General features: G+C 42.7%; 1 protein-coding gene across 2 annotated transcripts; it reads left to right on the forward strand.

Annotated features, from left to right (window-relative positions):
* Positions 1–6588: 6588 nt before the first annotated feature.
* TVP23C (trans-golgi network vesicle protein 23 homolog C) lies at positions 6589–20242 on the forward strand. Of its 2 annotated transcripts, none has more exons than XM_075216967.1 (7): positions 6589–6693; positions 8506–8588; positions 9530–9674; positions 10804–10893; positions 11351–11479; positions 18820–18948; positions 19891–20242. In XM_075216967.1, exons 1-7 carry the CDS (start codon positions 6685–6687, stop codon positions 19921–19923), a joined length of 618 nt encoding a protein of 205 aa, XP_075073068.1. In that variant the 5' UTR covers positions 6589–6684; the 3' UTR covers positions 19924–20242. The 2 variants fall into 2 exon arrangements, with proteins under 2 accessions (XP_075073068.1, XP_075073067.1); XM_075216966.1 differs by lacking the exon at positions 6589–6693 and adding an exon at positions 6771–6872.
* Positions 20243–21520: the final 1278 nt, after the last annotated feature.

Raw genomic sequence — 21520 nt, forward strand, 5'->3', positions numbered from 1 at the left:
AATCATCCTTCTACCAGTGATATATGTAACTGCTGCATCTCACCACCGCATCAAACCCAGTGTCTAAGCACCTAAACAGAGTGAATTTGCCCTGACTGTTTGAAATGACTGACATCAATTGTAAGGAGTAGGGGAACAGTTGTTATCTCTGCCACTGTTCAGCAATACTTTCTGATCAATATACATTGCACTGAATAGTTGCACATACTTAAATAACATCACCATATAGAACAAGTGGTGTGCACACATACAGAATAAGAACAGATAATAGGAACTATATAAACCATATAGAGCAAGTGAATAGTACTGTGTAGCTGTGCATATATACTGAATAAGAACCAATACTAGGAATTACATCCACTATACAGAACAATAGAATGGTATTGCACATGTGTGCATACATGTAGAATAAGAACCAATACTGAAATCACAGAGCGGGGTCAACCACTGCTAAGGCACATGGTGCGTAAAAGTCACCAACACTTTGCTAATTCCATAGCTGAAGAGCTCTGAACTTACACTGGCATTAATATAAGCACAAAAACTGTGAGGCTGGGGCTTAATGGAATGGATTTCAATGGCCGAGCAGCTGCATGCAAGCCTTACATCACCAAGACAAATGCCAAGCGTCGGATGGAGTGGCGTAAAACACACCGACACTGGACTTTGGAGTAGTGGAAACGTGTTCTGTGGAGTGATGAATCACGCTTCTCTGTTTGGCAGTCAGATGGAGAAGTCTGGGTTTGGCAGATGCCGGGAGAACGTTACCTGCCTGACTTCATTATGCCAACTGTAAAGTTTGGTGGAGGAGATGCTCAGGTTCGGTTCCCAGAGAACCGAACACACCTGAACTTAGCAGATCCGAGTATAGAGCCGAGCCAAAACGTCATTGTTATGTCGTTGAATCTCGCAAAGTTTGGATTGTATAAGTACCGCCCTCCACGGCGATCCAGCGCCATTTCACAGAGGGACACAGAAGGAGTAGCACAGTTCTTGGCAGTCTCTAGTGCAGTTCGACGGTGGCATTGTTCTTGTCACTCTCCGGCCTCAATCATCATGATACTAATCCCTCTACCTCATGTTCATGTGCATAGTGATTTTAAGTCAGGGAAACAAAAATGTAAATAAAAAGCTTGTACCTTTGTAAAGAAATACAACCTATCTAATAAAGGTGAAAGTTTACTGTAGAAAAACATAAAATTGCTAACATACCATTCTACCCAAAATATTACCAAGCATCCCAGCCTTCTCTCAGCTAGATCTCAGCACCTGCAATCTACACTGTCACATATCATATTCACCCTCATCGGTGTGTACATCATCCTCAAACAATACTAATTCATCTCCGCTGGAATCCACCATCACAGAAGTCTGTGTACTTTGATGTAATTGCCGGTAATGGCCTTCCTTATGGAATTTGTAGTTCATTTTACGGAAGAGCTGTCACGATTTTTGGGCAATTCTTTTAGACCTTGGGAAAGCTAAGTTTTTTCCTAGCAGCAATTTCCATAGAAACTGAAGGAGGAGACATCATTGTGTCATGTACCACTTGAGCTGTCAGCTTGCTGACCAGGAGCTCATTGCATCTCTTGAGATCTGGGTCAGTTGGAAAGAAAGAAAAGACATAGCTCTTAAACCTAGGATCAAGCACAGTTGCCAAAATGTAATGATTCGATTTCAAGATGTTGATAACTCCTGGATCCTGGCAAAGCGAATAAAGTACTTTATCTACAAGACCAACATAATTAGCGGAATTGTTTTGTTTCATTTCCTCCTTCAATTTCTCTTGCTGCTTTTTAAAAAGTCTAATTAGGGGAATCACTTGACTCAAGCTAACAGTGTCTGCACTCTCTTCACAGGTGACTACTTCGAGTTGTTTCAGCAACTTGCACAACACAGAAAGTATTCTCCACTGCGCTGGACTATAGTACATTCCCCTAATTTTTTTTTGTAGCTGCTGCATTCTCCTACATGCTGTTACAGAATCCCAAAGAATGACCCTAAATATTTACACACAGACAGCAGCTCCTGTATGTCATTGTCATTTTTTAAAAAAGTTCTGTACCACCAAGTTGATTGTGTGAGCAAAACAGGGAATGTGATGGGAAAACTTCCCTTTACAAGGCAGCGCCGCTTTAAATTTAAGCTGCGAAGACGCCGAAGTTGGATAGTTGAAGAAACCGGGGTATGATACATTTACCCCAAGAGGTGGATTTTTTGGTCTTATGCCCAGGCATGACAATGGCCTTATAATCACTGCCAAAAACTGCTGCAGTCTTTGTTTGACTGCAAATGACTTGAAATTATTGTTATTGAGGTTAATAATAATGTAGTAAAGTAATGGGAAAAAAAGCAAAATTATGTGATTTTAGAAAAAAATAAAATAGGAGTTTTAGAAAATAGGGATACAAAACCAAAGCACAGAAGGGCGGTTTTGCAAAACCATAACCGAAACACTAAGTTAATATAAATACAAAACCAAAACCAGAACACGGGGATCAGTGAACATCTCTAGATAATGGTATGTGGCTGTTTTTCAGGGTTTTGGCTAGGCTCCTTATCTCCAGTGATGGGCAATCTTAGTGCTTCAGCATACCAAGTCATTTTGGATAATGCTATACTTCCTTCTTTGTGGCAAGTGTCACGGGCACTAGGAGTTTCTACCCAGGATTCACCAGGTGTGATTATGCTTACCAGAGGGGCGGAGTTTATCACAGCGATCCTCTGGGCAGTATGGTGAATGGTTGGAACAGTACAACAACTTAGGATAAGGAATGTCAATGGAGAGTCAGCGACTTGCAGCTATGCAGCAGGAGAGTCAGCGACTTGCAGCTATGCAGCAGGAGAGTCAGCAACTTGCAGCTATGCAGGAGAGTCAGCGACTTGCAGCTATGCAGCAGGAGAGTCAGCGACTTGCAGCTATGCAGCAGGAGAGTCAGCGACTTGCAGCTATGCAGCAGGAGAGTCAGCGACTTGCAACTATAATGCGGAGATAGGTATAACAACTGATGTGCAGTGAAGACTCGTGCCAGTGCAGGTGGGTAGCGGGGAGAGTCAGTGGTCTGCGGATAGCAAGTTGTACCACTGCTGTGATGGGAAGAGTTGTCCAGGTGCAGGTAGGAGCGGGAGCGTCAGTGGTCTGCGGATAGCAAGTTGTACCACTGCTGTGATGGGAAGAGTTGTCCAGGTGCAGGTAGGAGTGGGAGCGTCAGTGGTCTGCGGATAGCAAGTTGTACCACTGCGGTGAAGGGAAGACTTGTCCAGGTGACGAAATAGCGGGTAGTCTGTAGCGGCAAGTATACCACTGATGAGCAAGGGAGACTTGTCCAAATGCAGGCAAGCAGTTGAATAGCAAATAGTCTGTGGCGGGTACGTTACCACTGATGAGCAGAGCAGGCTTGTCCAGGTGCAGGTATGCAGCGGAATGGCAAGCAGTCTATAGCGGGTACGTTTACCACAGAAGAGCAGATAAGGTTTGTCCAGGTGTAGGCATGCAGCGGAGTAGAGGTAGTCTGTAGCGGGCAAGTTTACCACGGATGAGCAGAGAGGACTTGTCCACAGCAAAACCGATCACACGAGCAGAACACAGGAAACACCTAGGAGTCTCAAGGGAATGAGAACCAAGAACAGGCAACGATACTAAGGACACAGGAGCCTTAAATAGTGAGTGGTGATTGATTCACCAATAGGATTAAAAGCAAGGTTTTAAGGTCAAGAGTCCTGCACATGTGCAATCCAGTCAAGATGGCGGACGGCCGCGGCTTAGGACAGGCGCCGGCAGGAATAAGAGAGAGCCACGTACCAGACCAGAGGCACTAACCGTCCGGTGAGTGACAGCAAGTTTGGAGAATGCCCTTTTCTATTCCAACATGGCTGTGTCCTAGTGCACAAAGCAAGGACTACAACGACATGGTTTGATGAGTTCGTTGTGGAAGAACTTGACTGGCCCTCACAGAGCCCTGCACTCAACCCCATTGAACACCTTTGGGATGAACTGGAACGGAGATTGTGAGCCAGTCCTTCTCGTCCAACATCAAGGCCTGACCTCATAAATGCTCAACAGAATGGGCACAATTTCCATGTAATAATGATAATGTTTTAACTACAATCAGAGCGTCCGGGCAGCATACTGTGCCTGCCTGTGTGCCGGTACGGACCTGCACATAGTGTGAGGCCACACACAGCCCATTGGTAGAAGTAAAAAAAGGAGTCAGGGACTAAATTGCCCCTCTAAAATATATTCTAGAAAAGAAACATCAGGGCCTGACCTCATAAATGCTCTACAGAATGAATGGGCACAAATTTCCACAGAAACAGTCCAACATCTTGTGGAAAGTCTTCCAAGAAGAGTGGAAGCTGTTATCACTGCAAAAGGGAGACCAACTTCATATTAAACTATATGTATTTGAATACAATGTCATTACAGTTCCGGTTGGTGTAATAGTCAAGCGTTGAATAGTTTTGCTCATATAGTGTATGTATATGAGAGATGATAATGTTTTAAACACAATCAGAGCGTCCGGGCAGCATACTGTGCCTGCCTGTGTGCCGGTACGAACCTGCACATAGTGTGAGGCCACACACAGCCCATTGGTAGAAGTAAAAAAAGGGGTCGTGGACTAAATTGCCCCTCTAAAATATATTCTAGAAAAGAAAGAAAGAAAAGAAAGAAAGATGAATTGTCACTGCAGGACTTTGAGCTCAGACAATAGCAATAGAGTTCCCACACTCACTGGTGGGCCAGAAGATGGACTATGGAGATGAAGAGGTAAATGATGGGGCCACTGGGACTAGGTTCTGCCTTATATTATAGCTACAAAGAAAGGTTTCTTATTTCTACCACTGTCATCAAAATTGTAACCTGGTATTGTATAGCAAGCAACTTTTTAGAATGATCATGGGTACTTTTGTTACTTCTACCCCCTCCCCCCATATGTCTGAAACCTGCCCTGCATAGAGATGGTCAATGGCAGCAGCGTCATAAATATTGGTATGTAGGCTGTATTGTATATTAGCCATCATATTTGGGTCTGTATTGTGCACAAATCATCAGATTTTATATTGCCTATGAGATTTTGGCCTTATATGCAGCACTGTACACTGAGGGTATCATGACACAGACAAATCACATACAATGATAAGAAACAAAAGGTAAAGAAGGACACGCCCAAATGAGCTTACAATCTAAGAGGTTTGGGGAAAACTTGATACATAAGGAGGTAGAATAAAAATTGTAGCAGCTGGAAAGGAAAGTGTGTATTATGACAAGTCACCAGCATTATCAGTGATAAATAATAAAGCAGTTCTTGGTGGATGCCATTTCTGTACAGCTATTGGTGGTGCATCATAGGTGAAACCAGGAGACAGTTTAAGGTGGACACACAAACCATAAACCAGTCACTGTAGAAACCTTAAAATAATCAGCTGCTGTCAAGCATAACCGATGTCCTTTATGATGTATAATAACTGAACCTCCATCCTGTAGAGGCTTTTGGTTTTGTGTTGCACTGGTCGGGCACACTTGTGATTACCTGCTAACTTGTACCTGTGAGAAGCCTGTTGTCTTACTTTAGTATCAATCTTGCCTATGTGCGGAGGCAGCTGCTGTCACCAACGCCGTGGAGATCACCAAAGGAGGAACTGAGATGGTAGCAGCAATGGCAGCAGCTCAACTCACTGGGTCCAGCAGCTGAACTGAGATTGCAGATTTTCTAGACACCCCGGGCCTTGATGTAAGGGCACTCCTCAGCACCTTTGTAATTTCCCACTGCCTTCACAATCTAAGTGATGATGTGGGACGCAAGGCACAGAGCTGATCTAAACTGCAGCCACATCTTACCACATACCTCCCAACATTTAGAGTCCCGAAAGCAGGACATAATAAGCCATGCCCCCCCCCCCGTTCAGCCCAATCTCTGCTCCACCTATCTCCATGTTATCACCAGAGACTTGTGTATAGCATGGGATCTGCGCATGCGCTGTATGGGGACCTGATGGTGATTGGGACGTCACATTAAATATGTTTTGGAGTGCATGCATCCCAACTGTAACAATTGCAGTGGGACAGTCCCACTGAAACCAGGACTGTCCCGCTGGAATAAGGACAGTTGAGAGATATGTTACCAGTGTTCCCATGCCGCACATATCAAATTTATCCTAGCCATCAAATTGGTGGTCTGTATTGTGCACTAGTCATCAAATCTGTACTATATACTAAACAATTTTGGTACTATTGCAGTTTTCTTTGGGTAGGTTACTTTATTTATGTGTTTCTCAAATTGTAACAGGCTTAAAATAAAAAAGCAGTATAAACATAAAAGCATTAAAGTAGTTTCTTGCTAATACATTAGTTTTAACTTTCCATAAGAATGTGGCAGCTGTGGTCTTGTCACTCTATACATTTATAAATGTGTCTTTTGCTCTTATGTCTGACATCCGCTCCTTCCTCCCTACACGTGTGTATATTACATTTACTGTACACTGATCAGGGCTGGAGGGTAGTCTCCACATAGCAACACCGTGAGTCTCCGCCCACTGTGAGCTGGAATGGGCGGAGGTGCTTTTTCTACTCTTAACTCCGCCCACTACGGTCACGAGTGGCAGGGACGTGTCTGTGGTAATTCCGGAACTAACGCGTGTCCCGGAAGTGAGCTGCTGCTGGGTTTCCTGGTCACAGCTGATATAATGCGGCAGGTAACATGGAGGGAGACAACGGGGGTGTCATAATGTTGGGGAGCTGCAGGTCCTGGGGCATGCTGGGAGTTGTAGTTTCACGTCAGTCACAGGTTGCTTAGATGTGGGTTAGGGTAATGAAGTGTCGTGTAGATCATTATTTGTATGTTCTACTAAGTACGTGGATAATAAAATATATGGTAATGACTGTATGTATGTGCTTTATAAGGCAACATGCTGTATTTCTGTACATGTTATTTTATTACTGTAAGTCATTAGTTATCACATTGCTGTAGGATAGACAAATTACAAAAATAATTGTACTGTATTGTAATTACAGAATAACAAGACTTTTTAGTGTCATTCCTTTTTAAGAAATAAATATCCTCAGGTGGATAACATGGGATTGCACTGCCTCTCAGTGTACTGCTGGCTCTTCTCCTTGAAGTTACAGCAGTCTGAATCAGATGTGAATGTGTGTGGTCTTGTTGAATATAATCTGTGCTTCTGCTCTGTATTTGGGTCTACCATGTTCTTCACTGTTTTCATCCATCAAGAATTATTCTGGTCTTTTTTTTTTTTTTTCTCACAAAATATTTTGTAAAACCACCAGATTGTTAGAAATAGAAGCGGAGGAGTGTACCCTGATACCAGATATGATGAGACAGAAGTGTGCCACTCCTATAACTTGAGGGCTGCTCTGACAATGACAACCAGCAAAGAGCTTGCACATAATGTGTGTTGATACAGGTGGTACTTTGTAAACTTCAGGAGCTAACATTGATGTACGGAAATAACAAAAATCTGGAGAATAACATTTTACAATTCACTCACTGATCTGTTAAAAGGAATGGGCTATTTTATCAACATGTTATTTTTGACAGTGCTACACATACAACATAGTGTACACTTATGCTCCTGGCCTGTACTGGAACTAAATTGTTTATTGTTGTGTCTGGACTCTATAATGGTATAAGAGTGAAGTACACATTTTGGCCTGCAATTTGGAGAAAAACCTGAGTATGTTTTTTGTGGAATTTCTGGCATTCCAATTATTTATATTAAATTAACTAGTTGTAGTAAAGTTAAAAAGGGCTATGAACCCCATGTGCGGAGCCAGCTTCTGTCATAACCCCACCCCCATTCCAACACACACACTTTTGTCAGTTTTTCTCTATATAATGCTCATAAGGAAACATGCTGAAAGGGGATCTTTTCTGGAAATATATACCTGAGTGTAAACAAAATTATTCCTGGTGAATATGGTATGTGGGAAAATTGGTCAAGTCATCAAGGTATGAAGAACCAACAATCATAAAGGGAACTCAATCTGTATTGTTGGGCAATGTTTCAGAAGGCATAAAGACCTTTAAGTGGACCTGTACAGCTATTTGTGGGCTGAACGAATAGTCATGAGAATACAGTATATTCTTTTACTAGGAACCAGTGACCTTAAAGCTGAGGCATGAGGCGCAAGTTCCTATGCTGACTTTTGGTTCGTCCCACACACGTCTGCCTTTACTGTGTGTAGGTCCACCATTATGTTTTAGTGCACTAGACTTTCTAAAGTGTTGAAGGTTGCGATCCATATTATTATTTTTTTTCATTGCATACCAAAAAAGAGAAAAGTCACCTTACCTTTGTAAATGATAAGCTTAAAACATTTCTAGATGTCCTGCGAGTAGACTATGTCGGTTGTGATCCTTGTGATGGCTTTTTGGTTTCTCAGTAAACAAGAATAATTGTTTAGAAAACAAGTAATGTGTCGGTATAATGACCTATTTAACTTGGTTGGTAATGACCTGGTTATTTTTACTCCCCATATCTTTACAGGTCAGTACTGATGAGTCAGAGGATGTTTCTCTCTTTGATGCAGATGAAGAAAGTCCCAGAAGTCCAAAAAAGAAAAAAATGAGGTAAGTAGTGAGGTTCTGTGCCCCTGATATAGTGTTTGGGTTTTGCAGCAATGTTGAAAATCAAGAAGTGTATTTATACAGTGGTTTAGGAACAGCTTATATGCAAGTCTATCAGCACAGATTCCAGCCTGCACACCTTACTATCATCATCATCATCATCATCATTTATTTATATAGCGCCACTAATTCCGCAGCGCTGTACAGAGAACTCATTCACATCAGTCCCTGCCCCACTGGAGCTTACAGTCTAAATTCCCTACTATAGACACACACTCACACACAGAGACAGACAGACAGAGAGGGAGAGACTAGGGTCAATTTTTTTGATTGCAGCCAATTACCCTACCAGTATGTTTTTGGAGTGTGGGAGGAAACCGGAGCACCCGGAGGAAACCCACGCAAACACAGGGAGAACATACAAACTCCACACAGATAAGGCCATGGTTGGGAATCGAACTCATGACCCCAGTGCTGTGAGGCAGACGTGCTAACCACTAGGCCACTGTGCTACTTATAGTATCCATGGCTTTCTAAGTGTGGGCCATCTAGCTTATAGTCTACTAATGTTCCACGTGTTCATTACACAGAGTCTAATCCTGAGCATGGGGACAAACTTGGGGCTTCTCCACCTTCAGATGACTTCAATTCATTGGCTTGTACACACCCTTCTGCCGCTTTTACCAAATACATTGATCTATCTGAATGGCTTCTGTCTCTGCTTTGCAGCCATGTATTTATGTCATCATTGTTCAACTTACTGATTTGCTTAATCAGAATATATAATTTCATATTTTTTTTTCTTTATTTTTTTTTTTGTATGCCAAGTAAAGTTGATTTAAAAAAGTATTTTAGGCAAAACTGCACCGAACACACCTCATGTTCTATCCCTCTCCCTAAAACTTGCTTATTTAAGTGATAAAAATAATCCTTTTCTTTTAAAGGCACCCCATCGCATCATTTTTCCATCTGTTTTTCCGAGTGAGCGCGATACTTGTGTATCTTCTGTGTGAACTGATCTCTAGCAGCTTCATTGCCTGCATGGTGACTATCATCCTGCTATTGTCATGCGACTTTTGGGCAGTAAAGGTGAGTGACAGTACAGCACGTGCCATTTCTTTGCTAGTCAATCACGTCCTTGATTACAGGTTATTGCTAATATACTAGCTTCACCTTTTATTTGTCGCATTCATTTTTAAAGCAGCAATCCCACGTAGGTTTTTTTTTTTTTAAATAGCAAGTTTCTGCTGTGTTCTCCTAAAAATCATTATCTCTTATAGGGGGATATTCAATTGTCTGAGATGTGGTGCGTGAACACTGCGCTGCACACATTGTTTACGGTAGAAATCTTCTCTCATTGTTCACACAAGGAAAATGAGCGGAGATTCCAACCAGAACATCGGTGCGAGGTGTGTCCGCAGATGTTCCAGAGACACCTTGCGCTGAATGGAATCTCCCCCATAGCTCTCTGCATGTCGTGTGAAGAGAAATTTTACAATGCAGACAAAGCTTAAAATCCTCTCTGTTCACTACATCATGTGCCATGTGACTCTGTTTGCCATAGTAGTCGCATGACACTGTGTATAATTATAAATCATTATTAGCAACCTGAAAAAATAAAGCTGCTTCATATAGCCTGCCACAGAGGTTTATGCTAAACTACATTTTTTTCAATGGGATTGCTGACCCAAGTTCTTATTTTATTTTCTTTGTAGTATTATTTTTAGAATTTAAAGGGTGTTTCCTACTCGGTTCCTCTACTTGGTTTGTGTGTGTCATTCTGCAACTTTTACTAAATACATTTTATCTTGTTGACTGTCTTTTGTTTTACATAGCCATGTTTATCAAAAATGATATTAATTTTTGTTGCCCTAGGACACAACATAGCTCTGCATTGAAAACAATTATCGTCAAGTGCAGAAGATAAAGCTATGTATTTAATAAAAATGGTTTGATGGCATGTTGATGCCAATAAAGAAAAATAATTGTAAGGTAGAAACCAATTTTTTACATTTTTAATTAAAAAAATTTTTTTTTCTGTTATGTTTAAATTTGTGCATGCTTGACGTAATAATCATATGATTATATTTTATTACTACGGTCCCTAGAGGGTGCATGTGCCAGTACTGGCACACATTCTTCTGTAGTGCCATAGATATTAGCAGTGGGGCTCGGTGTATAGACTTACTGCAGTTAGACTGTTCTCTTGTGTTTTTAGAACATCACTGGAAGGTTATTGGTGGGACTGCGGTGGTGGAACCAAGTGGACGATGATGGGAAGAGTCATTGGGTTTATGAATCTAGAAAGGTAGGAGTGCGTTTCAGCTGCTGACAGTAAGGAGCAGCACAGTGGCCTAGTGGTTAGCAATTGTGCTTCGCAGCACTGGGGTCATGAGTTCGATTCCCGACCATGGCCTTATCTGTGAGGAGTTTGCATGTTCTCCCTGTGTTTGCGTGGGTTTCCTCCGGGTGCTCCGGTTTCCTCCCACACTCCAAAAACATACTGGTAGGTTAATTGGCTGCTATCAAAATTTACCCTAATCTCTACCTGTCTGTTGTATGTATATGTCTATGTGTGTGAGTGTGTGTCTATATTAGGGAATTTAGACTGTAAGCTCCAATGGGGCAGGGACTGATGTGAATGAGTTCTCTGTACAGCGCTGCGGAATTAGTGGCGCTATATAAATAAATGATGATGATGATGATGATGATGAAGGTGTTGTCTATATAGCTTTGACTAATTCCTTGTTGTTTCACTCTTCAAGACAGACTCCGGAAAGAAAAGTTCCTCAGAGGCTGAGTCACGAATCTTCTGGTTGGGTCTCATAACCTGCCCTATTATTTGGGTGATCTTTGCTTTCACCGCTTTGTTTTCGTTGAAAGTGAAGTGGCTGGTAAGTCCAGGAGGAACCATCACTTCTGTTCTGTGTTTAAAAATCAATCTAGATTTAAAAAATGAAGGAAAAACATTAAGAAAGTTTTTTTTTTTTTTCTAATATACTTTTTTTTTTTTGTCTGCTGTGGAGCTTTTCTATGTTTAAAAACACGTTCCCTTTATGCTAGCATTAAGACTCGCAACTGTGTAGAATTAAGGAGTCAAGCAGGGCTGGTCTATATGCAATGTCAGGTAAGCAATTCCCGTAGTCTCAGGAAAGAATGGGACAGTAACTTAAGTGTATGTGAGATTTGCCTGCTCTACGGCTGGGAGGTATTATCAATAGATTGTAAGTTCGCGAGCAGGGTTCTCTTACCTCTCTGTCTGTATGTATTACCCAGTATTGTCTTATTAATGTTTGTTCCCAATTGTATAGCACTATGGAACTTATCATATGCACTCAAGGGGGCTGAAGAGCAGCAAGGGAAACTTGACTACACTACACAATAATACATAATTTTAAGTGTGAACAAAGTTTTACTATTGAGAATTTAGGCTGATTACAGGTTAATTTTAAAACTACTTGAATCTGGAGTCTATGATTTATCCACGATTGTTTATTACATGTGTTCTACTAGCATGTTTAGTGCTTATAAAATGCATTTATATGGGTATAACACTGAAAAATCTTTGTTCTTCTGTCCCCATACCTACTATTGCTATTAATAGCATTGTGTTAGCACCCTGCACATCTGTTTGGACTGATACATGGACATTACTATATATTGAGAAAAAAAAAATGTTATCCAGCCTTCCATGTAATTGACTTGACTTATATGAAAAATAAGTTATTTCCTAGTTTTGATCTGTAGGAGCACCATGAGCCCTGAGCCATAGATACTATTCTGTTTAGATATTGATATTTGAAATGTTGGTGACTTTTTTTTGTTCTCTTCCCTTTTTTTTTTTTTTTCTTGTTTTTTCTTTGTCTTGGCTAGGCCGCATCGACTTAGATGTGCGCTTAAAAATGTTCATTATCATTTATATCCATTCAGGGCTGCCATCAGAAATAATAGAGGCCATTAAAAAATAAAACAGGGAGCTCCCCCTCTTCCTTGACAACACCCACCCACCTCAGTCTGGTTGACGTAGAGGTGTAGTGTGGAGCCATGACACGCAGAGCAACAACTTGCCAATCCAGACTTCCCCACATGCCCTTTACCATATAGAGGGAGAGGGTAACCACTGACTGTGGGAAATGTTTTACTAGTGTTCGCACCAGTCCAGAGACCCCACATATATTAATACTGACCCCACCTTTAACAGTAATACCCACACTATATTATAAAAAAAATAAACGTTCCGCCCACATAATATTAGTTTCTCTTTTATAGTATCTGGGGCACACTGCTACCATGGGTTGTATGAGGGGAGCGTGGAGTTGGCACTTAACTAGTTAACCTGTTTAATGTATCAATGCTGACAGACCTCTCCCCTCTGCAACCCCCTGTAGCTCCTCAGTTTAGTTTAAGTGCCCAAGGGAGTTGGGCTTACTTTTTTGGCTAGCATAGCTTTTAACTCTTATTTATCCTTTTAAGCCTTTATTTTTTTTTTCGCCATCTTTATCAGAGGAGGGTGCTCTACAGAGAGAGAACACACTCCTTTTAGGCAGCCGCAATACACTGTCTTGTGAGAGCTGGACGGCTCTCACTGACAGCGCCTGCAGTGTTTTGGTGCTGACAGGCGGATTAATGAAGCCACTGTCACACTGACAGCCTCCCAACGTACCGGCGCTGCCTTAAGAGGCATAGAGTTCAGGTAATTGGACCGATGGCGGCCGCCATCTTGCTGGTTCATACCAAGTTCCCCCTTCAGAGAAAGGAGGGGGAATTTTGTTTAAACTGCATTAACTTCAGCAGGAGGAGAACAGAGGATACGGTGGGCTGTTTAAAATAGAAACAAAGCAGCCACCGATTCCAGGAACATGCAGGAAACTTTGAGGGCGGAGCTAAGGTATATAGAGCTCACTCACCTTTACTTGCATGCTTGGACTCTCCCATATACGTGCCAAGAGATTGCCCGGGAAGAGAGCAGACTCTCCTCACCCTGATATCAGGGACTCTGCTGACTGTCTCCTCTCCTGATATCTGGTTTAGCTGAAAGGCTACGTACCAATATTATATACCTTTATACTCAGGATTGGATATATTTCTTAGTGTTGCAAGTAGATTAAAATACATTGTATTCTATTTGGTCACCTTACATCTTTTCATATTTCTTGTTACAAGATACAACTTTGACTGTCATAGATTAGTTTGTATACTTGTAATTATTTCAAGCCTATATCTTGTGTGATTGAATTTCTGTTGCTTCAGTGTGTTTTCCCTTTAAAAATATGTCTGATAAGGGGAAATCACCACTTACAAAATATTTCACTTGTTCAAAGTGTAAAGTTAAATTGTCAATTGGACAAAAGGACCCGGGGGCACTTTGTACTGACTGTGACGCAGGGACACACCCTACGCATTCCCAGATTAATGTACTACCATTACACCCTAGCATTCCCAGATTATTGTACTACCATTACCGGAGGAACCGGCATGGGTATCTTTTCTGGCGCAGTCGGTTACTACATTGGTCCAACTGCTTACTAAGCCTACGGGGCTAACAGTGGTTTCTACTGTTCTCCCCGCTGCTTCAGTAGAAACTGCCCTCCCTGTGACAGTAGGGATTCCAGTGACCACGGGGATATCTTAAGTGGCTTTGGCGGGTTCATCATCCTCTCTTGCTAACCCAGGCCCTTCTAATGGAGAACCAGCCTTGTCCTCATCCTTGGTCAGATGCCTAGATAGATTAAACCGGTTTCTAGATGCACCAGGACCTAATACTGTCTAAAAATAAGAGGCTTCGGTCTGCAAATCCTCTCCTATCCCTCTCTGATTCTGAGAGAGGGTGAGATTGTTATTGACTCAGATTCTCCGCAGGTCACGGGCCTGGAAGAATCCCCTAGATATCAGTGCATTGACGATCTGGTCTTGGCAGTCAGACAATCCCTGGACCTTATGGATTTGGATGAACCCAAATCTTCGATCAGAGTCTTTTCAGAAAATGAGAAGACGCGCTATCCGTTTTCCACAGTCAGTGGAATTAACAGACATCGCAGAAGCAGCCGGACCGGAAGTTTTCTATTTCAAAGAGATTCCTTACCCTGTACCCGTTACAGGAAGTGGATCTGGCCCACTGGGAACAGATCCCAAGGGTTGACACTCCCGTAGCTTGCTTAGCTCGTCACACTACACTTCTGGTGCCAGGAACAACGGCTCTGCAGGATGCCACTGACCGCAAGGTTGAGAGTCATTTAAAATCAATCTATGTAGCTGCAGGCACCTCTTTCAGACCGATGTTTTCATCGGCGTAGGTTGCTAGAGGGATGGAAGCATGGGCCAAACAGTTGGCCGAGGGACTGCAGGACTCGGACTTGCTTCCTCTGGCCCTGCATCTAAAGGAGGCAACTGAATACTTATATGAGGCGGCCCAAAATGCGGCCTCTATTTCGTCCTCCATATTGGCTTCGGCGGTGGCAGCTAGAAGGACTCTATAACTGAGGTCATGGGGCGCAGATATAGAATCTAAGAAATTGCTTGAAACATTACCTTATATTTGTGCCTGAATTGGACAACATTATTTGCCAGGCCACTGATGGCAAAAGTACTTTTCTGCCAGTACCTGTTCCTAAGGCAAAACCTCCCCGATTTTGGTTCCTTTTGGCAACCCTTTCAGGGAGGCTCCTTTGCCAGAGGTCAGACGAGTAGAGGCAGAATGAATGGTAGCAGGGGACTCTCTTACAGAGGTAGGTCCTCCCTCTCTTCCAGACGCCGGTCCGCCAAGCTTCCGGAAAAGCCTGCATCCTGACTGTCATCCACCTCTTTTTGCAACAGCAGGAGTGTGTGTGTGGGGTGGGGTGGGACGCGGCGGCTCGATTCAGTCTGTTAACGGAGCAGTGGATAGCATCCTCCTAAGACCTTTGGATTCGTGGGGTCATGACGAGAGGGTATATGATAGACCTGTCAGGTCCAGCTCCTCGTCGCTTCTTTGCAACATCTTTGTCCCGCGATCCAGAAAGGAGACAGGCAATGCTGCTCTGTGTCTCTTCTCTTCTTTCTGCAGGAGTCATTTGCACGGTACCGGACAACCAGAAAAGACAAGGGTTGTATTCCAACCTGTTTCTGGTCCCGAAGCAGGATGGATCATTCTGACCCATTTTGAATATAAAAATGTTAAATCTACACCTACGGGTGGACAGATTTCGCATGGAGTCCCTCTGATCAGTAATCAATGGATTAGAAGCAAACTAATTTTTAGCGTAAATATATATAAAAAACGCTTACCTTCAAGTCCCCATTTGGGAGGGACATCAGTCACTTCTCAGATTTACAGTAGGATTGGCCCACTACCAATTCCAGGCACTCCCCTTTTGCCTTTCCACAGCACCCAGAGTGTTCACAAAAAATCATGTCAGTAATGGCGGCATGTCTTCGTTCCAGAGGGGTCAAAATAATACCAAATAATACCATATTTAGACAACCTCCTTATCAAGGCCACATCAGCGAATCTGTTACAACAGCACCTGACCCTTACCATCAGGATCCTGGAGCACAATGGATGGTTAATAAACTTGCACAAATCACAATTGATTCCCTGCCAAATTAATGACCTTCCTGGGGCTCATCATGGACACCAGAGAACAAAAGGTGTTTCTCCCGGAGGACAAGGCCAGGTCGTTACGGGATGTAACTACACAGGTCCTGACCACTCCCAGTCCAACCATTCACTTATTCATGCATCTCCTAGGGAAGATGGGTTGACCTTCGAGACAATTCCTTATGGTCGGTTCCATTCCAGTTGCTTCCAGTGGGACCTCTTAACAAAGTGGTCAGGTTCCCATCAGCAGTTGGAACACCAGAGGATCTGCTTGTCTTCCAAAGCAAGGGTGTCTCTTCAGTGGTGGTTAGACCAGGATCACCTGGTGGTAGACGGGTCTTTTGCCCTGTGGTCCTGGATCGTAGTGACCACAGATGCCATCCTGAGGGGTGAGTGGTGGTAATGGGGGGGGGAGGGGGCTGTTGCCCTTCACTTACGACTTCAAGGCCTTTGGTCGACTCAGGGGTCTTCCCTGTCCATCAACATTTTGGAGTTGAAGGCCATGCTAATGGCTCCTCGGGGCGCCCAGACCATATTTCAGGGATTTCCGGTCAGCACAGCAGGAAGGTCCCAAGATTCTCTGCAAGGGCAAGGGACCCCCTAGCGGTAGCCGCCAACGTCATGACAATGCCCTGGGACTTCCGGTTGGGATATCTGGTTCCCCCCTATACCCATAATTCACCACGTTCTCAGACGAGTAAGGCAAGGGGGACTTCCAGTGATACTGGTGGCTCCCGCCTGGCCGCGAAGAGTAGGGTATGCAGAAATTATTTGCATGGCAGTAGGTGAAGGGGTGCGCTCTACCACTGCAAGATGGCCACCTTCTCCAGGGCCCATTCCGACATCAGGACTTGCCTTGGCTGACTTTAATGGCACGGCTGTTGAAGCCAGCCTTTGGCGGTCTAAAAGGATTCTCTCTTAGAGTCATGAACACTCTCTTGCGAGCTCAGAAGCCAGTTTCGGCTCGTATCTACCACCGCATATGGTGCACTTGTATGGCAGGGTCGATTTTCACAGCATCTATTGTTTTTTCGTCTACCCCGTTTATTGGGACTTTTCTGCAGGGAGTCTTGCATATGCAGTCTCATTATGTCCCGCCTACGGCACCATGGAATCTCAACTTTGTACTTGATATGCTTAAGGGGCCTCCTTTTGAACCTTTACATTCTGCAGATTTAAGGTTTTTTAACGTGGAAAGTAGCGTTCCTTTTGGCGATTGCATCGGCTCGCAGACAATCAGTTAGGAGCCCTTTCTTGTCGTGAGCCATATTTGTTTTTTTTTACGAGGACAGAGCAATTCTACAGACAATCCCTTTCTTTGTTCCGAAAGTGGTTTTTCTGCATTTCACATGAACCAAGAGATTGTGGTTCCAGTGTTTAATACGTTTTCCGGACAAAGTTCATTGGAGTGTTTGGATGTGGTCAGGGCTCTCCGAATTTATGTGAGGAGGACCTCCCACATTCGGCACACAGATTCTATATTTATCCTTTATAATTCACTTAAAAGAGGATGGCCAGCCTCAAAACAATCCATTGCAAAATGGATTTCTGCAACCATTAGGCAGGCTTATGTCGGTGCTAACCAAAATGTGCCTGGTCAACTTACTGCCCATTCCACCCTCTCGGTAGGGGCGTCTTGGGCAGTGAGAAATGGGGCCTCAGCGGACCAGCTTTGCAGAGAAGCCACCTGGTCCTCGGTCCATACTTTCACACAATTCTATAAATTCCATGTCTTTGCGTCTACAGGCAGCGATTTTTTTCTGTAGTGCTCTACGTACCGGGCTGTCAGAGCGGTTCCACCCTTAGGGGGGCTGCTTTAGAACGTCCCCATGGTAGCAGTGTCCCCCAGATAATGTGAAAGAGAAAAGAGAGATTTTTATACTTGCAATAAATCCGTTTCTCTGATTCCATCTTGTGGACACTACATTTCCTCCCTTCTGCTCTTCTGTATGTTCTTTGGTTGTTTGGCCTATCTTCCTTGAGACATTATAATTAAACTGAGACGCTACAGGGGGTTGCAGTAGGGAGGGGTCTGGCAGCATTGATACTTTAAACAAGTTAACTAGTTAAGTGCCAACTCCACGCTCCTCTCATACATCCCATAGTAGCAGTGTCCCCCAGATGGAATCAGAGAAACGTATTTATCTTAAGTATAAAAATCCTCTCTTTCCATGGTCTCTTACCTATCTTCCAAAATTGATGGACGTAGCTACATATAGGGTCAGGTGAGGTGGAGCAGACAGGCTAAAGGAGGGGAAGTTTGGGTAGAGGGGATGAATGGGATGGGAAAGAGGTCGATTACTAGAAACTGAACAACTTCTTGATGTCTGGTCCTAGGGAAGTAGCCGGCCACCAGGAAATACAGCGCTGACAGGGACTGCCTTCTTTAGGACAAGGCTGGCCCTTGTTACACTTCTAAACCGAGGGTCCCACTCAGAAAGAGTGAGGGTCTCCACAGTGGAAAAAAAACATTGGATGGTGGGCCCTGTACATGGTACCTCCCATAACCACCCCAAGTGCAGCCTTGTATCCATTGTGCCTTTAGATCTCACAATCTAGTTGCTTTGTTCCCTTTTTTCAGGTGAACAACACTACATAAAATGCTGTCTCTTTATAAATACTGAAGAATAATAATGTATATGTTTTTGTATCCTTTAGGCTGTGGTTATTATGGGTGTTACTCTTCAGGGTGCAAACCTGTACGGCTATATCAAATGTAAAGTTGGCTCTCGAAAGAACTTGACCAGCATCGCCAGTGGCTACTTTGGCAGCCAGTTTCTCAGACAGGTGAGTGTAGTGACCTTGGACAAGAGTGGTCCAGTAGACTTGCATCCTCCATCGCAGATATTCACTTGTCCTTGACTAGCCCCTGTGCTGTCCAGGGTTTCATAATATGCTGGGGACATGATCTGATATAGCACATGCATGCAGATAATATGGCTCTTTCAAAACAGCTGTAGAAAGTCACTGCAGGAAACAGAAACAGATCTTTATTTTCTCCTTCTAAATTTAATCTGTTCGATGACTCCTCTCCATCTTATCCTCTAACCTCATGCTATTTCATTAGCTTTCCTTTCAGAACATAATGCAGAGATCATAATTTTTGAAACTAATTTGGAGGTAAATATGTTAATAAAATTGGTAATGTAATGTGCACACCTCGCCAACACATAGTGGAGGCAGACATTTTCAGGGCTGAACCAATATGCATACCATACTCCAAACATTCCTGATTTTGAAATGGGGGCATTTTAGTATTTTGTATTGTCCCACTCAAAGCCCCTCTTATTTTTATTTGTAGAGATAGGGACCATCCTACCTATGCTGTGACCTGTGTGTATGTTCATGAGAATACAGCCTATCTATTCACCAGGGACATTAGGAACCAGTGACATCACTGAGGTATTTTGTAGTGTATATTGATAAGCTGCATCCTCAAGAATATTGGTTTAGCCCACAAAGTGGCTGCCTCCAACGTATAGGTAAAGAGTACACTTTGATTTGTAGTTCACTGTTTAAATAGATACCATAGAGCAATGCTCTCTTCAGTGTCTGAAGGCTATATAACCATACATTATTTCCTCTGCCAATCTAATGGTCTCTTCTAGCCTGTCCCAGGAGTTTTGGTTCAAGCCCAGTAAAACATCAGGGGAAAGTGTGATTTTATGATTCTGTGTTTTAATGCAGGTTGTTGTCTTGTATTTTGAAACCTTTTCCCTTGTTTTCCAGGCATTTTCAAGGGGAACCCAAGCAGAATCCTAAACCTTCCTTCGATACATGCACCAAGTGAATTATATTTTTACCAGTGAACGGATCCAGGGTAAAGGTGTTCTCTTCGTGAAAGAGTGTATCTTTTAATTGCTGACAATATTTCCTGGCTGATGGACTTGAAGGCTGAATACATTTTTTTCCAGAAAGTGCGGAGTAGATTAGCTTTTCTATTAAAGCAATACATTTCTAATGTAACAAACGCTTGCAATGATTTGGTTTGTGGGCAATTAATGTAAATATGTATCTATAGATGTGTTATAAGTACAAATGCTAAATTTATGCTAGGAAAATAAAGATTTCCAAACAGTTACTGTTTGTGTGTGTGACCCTCACTTAGTAAAAGTCACTCCTAACTGGAGAACATGGATGAGATGATACTCAGCAAACTGTTGTGGATCTGGGATTTTCCTGGTTACTTACATATTTGCCTTGTCTGCTATCTAATGACCAATTGTGTTTTAAGATTATTATTTTAGATTTTTTTATAACATGAAATCCGATTTTATATATTTTTAACAATGCAGAAGCATACCTTTTATGTGTAGTATGCACTTCTTGAATGATCTGTAAGGTATGAGTGTGGTCACATGACTTTTGCAAGTAGTGATACCTCAGTAGAAGGCTTACTGCTTTCCCTATACCTGGCCTGCATCTGGGGGCCAGATAATTATGCAGGTAAAATGAATAGTCCTCGGTCTCTTGCGTGGTCATAGAAACAGTGGTGATGTAACTTTTTACTGCGGCTGTAGTAATGCCACATGATGTGTTTAACCAAAATGAGACTGATACACGGGATCAATAAATATGTAAGGGAAAACAAGCCTTTTTAAAGAAACACAGAAAAAAAGAATTATGTTTAATATAGGTGAATAAGTGCATGTCTGTTTCTTTAACTTGTCACCCCAAGTCCTGATTTAGTAAAGGAACACTTAGGGCTTTTTCATAAGGGCCAATTTATTTCCGTGTGTCCTCTGTTCTGTTTTGTTTTTGACAGGAAAATGGAGGAGATATGGACAACAGAAAAGCAGAATAGGTACCAGAGAAAGTAGAACATGCCTTAATTTCCCCCTGTTCCTGTTTTGTCGTGTTTTGGAAAGCATTTGCACTGCACCAAAATGAAGAGGAGACTAATACTAACATGCCAGTGTATACCTAGGGTTCTTGGCTCTTCATGATGAGACCAGTTTTACTTTCTGAAGATGTGTTTGTTTCACTGGGAAGAACTACATTTTAAATAAATCGTATATTGTGAAAAGCTTGCCAAACAGATAATGCTCACACAGGTTTGCAGAACCACTTTGCTGCACTTTAATCAGGGTTGTCAGGGTAGTATAGTCAGCAAGTCTTGTGGTTCCAGCAATCAAACAAACAAGAGGTATTTACAATTTCACACTACCCTGCTTTTAGCTAGACATTTGGTCACCTCACTAGTCACCGGCCACTGTTTAGCGTTGGTCACCCCACCCACAACATAAGCCCAGCTATTTATTCTTTCTCCCCAGCACTAACTACGTAAACCAGAAATCAATCACACCCATGTGCTACACCTGTGAACCTGTATTCTGTGTGTAGAGAAGTGTGGAGAATT

Source organism: Mixophyes fleayi, chromosome 6 (genome assembly GCF_038048845.1).
Source record: "Mixophyes fleayi isolate aMixFle1 chromosome 6, aMixFle1.hap1, whole genome shotgun sequence".
Taxonomy (NCBI): Eukaryota; Metazoa; Chordata; class Amphibia; order Anura; family Limnodynastidae; genus Mixophyes; species Mixophyes fleayi.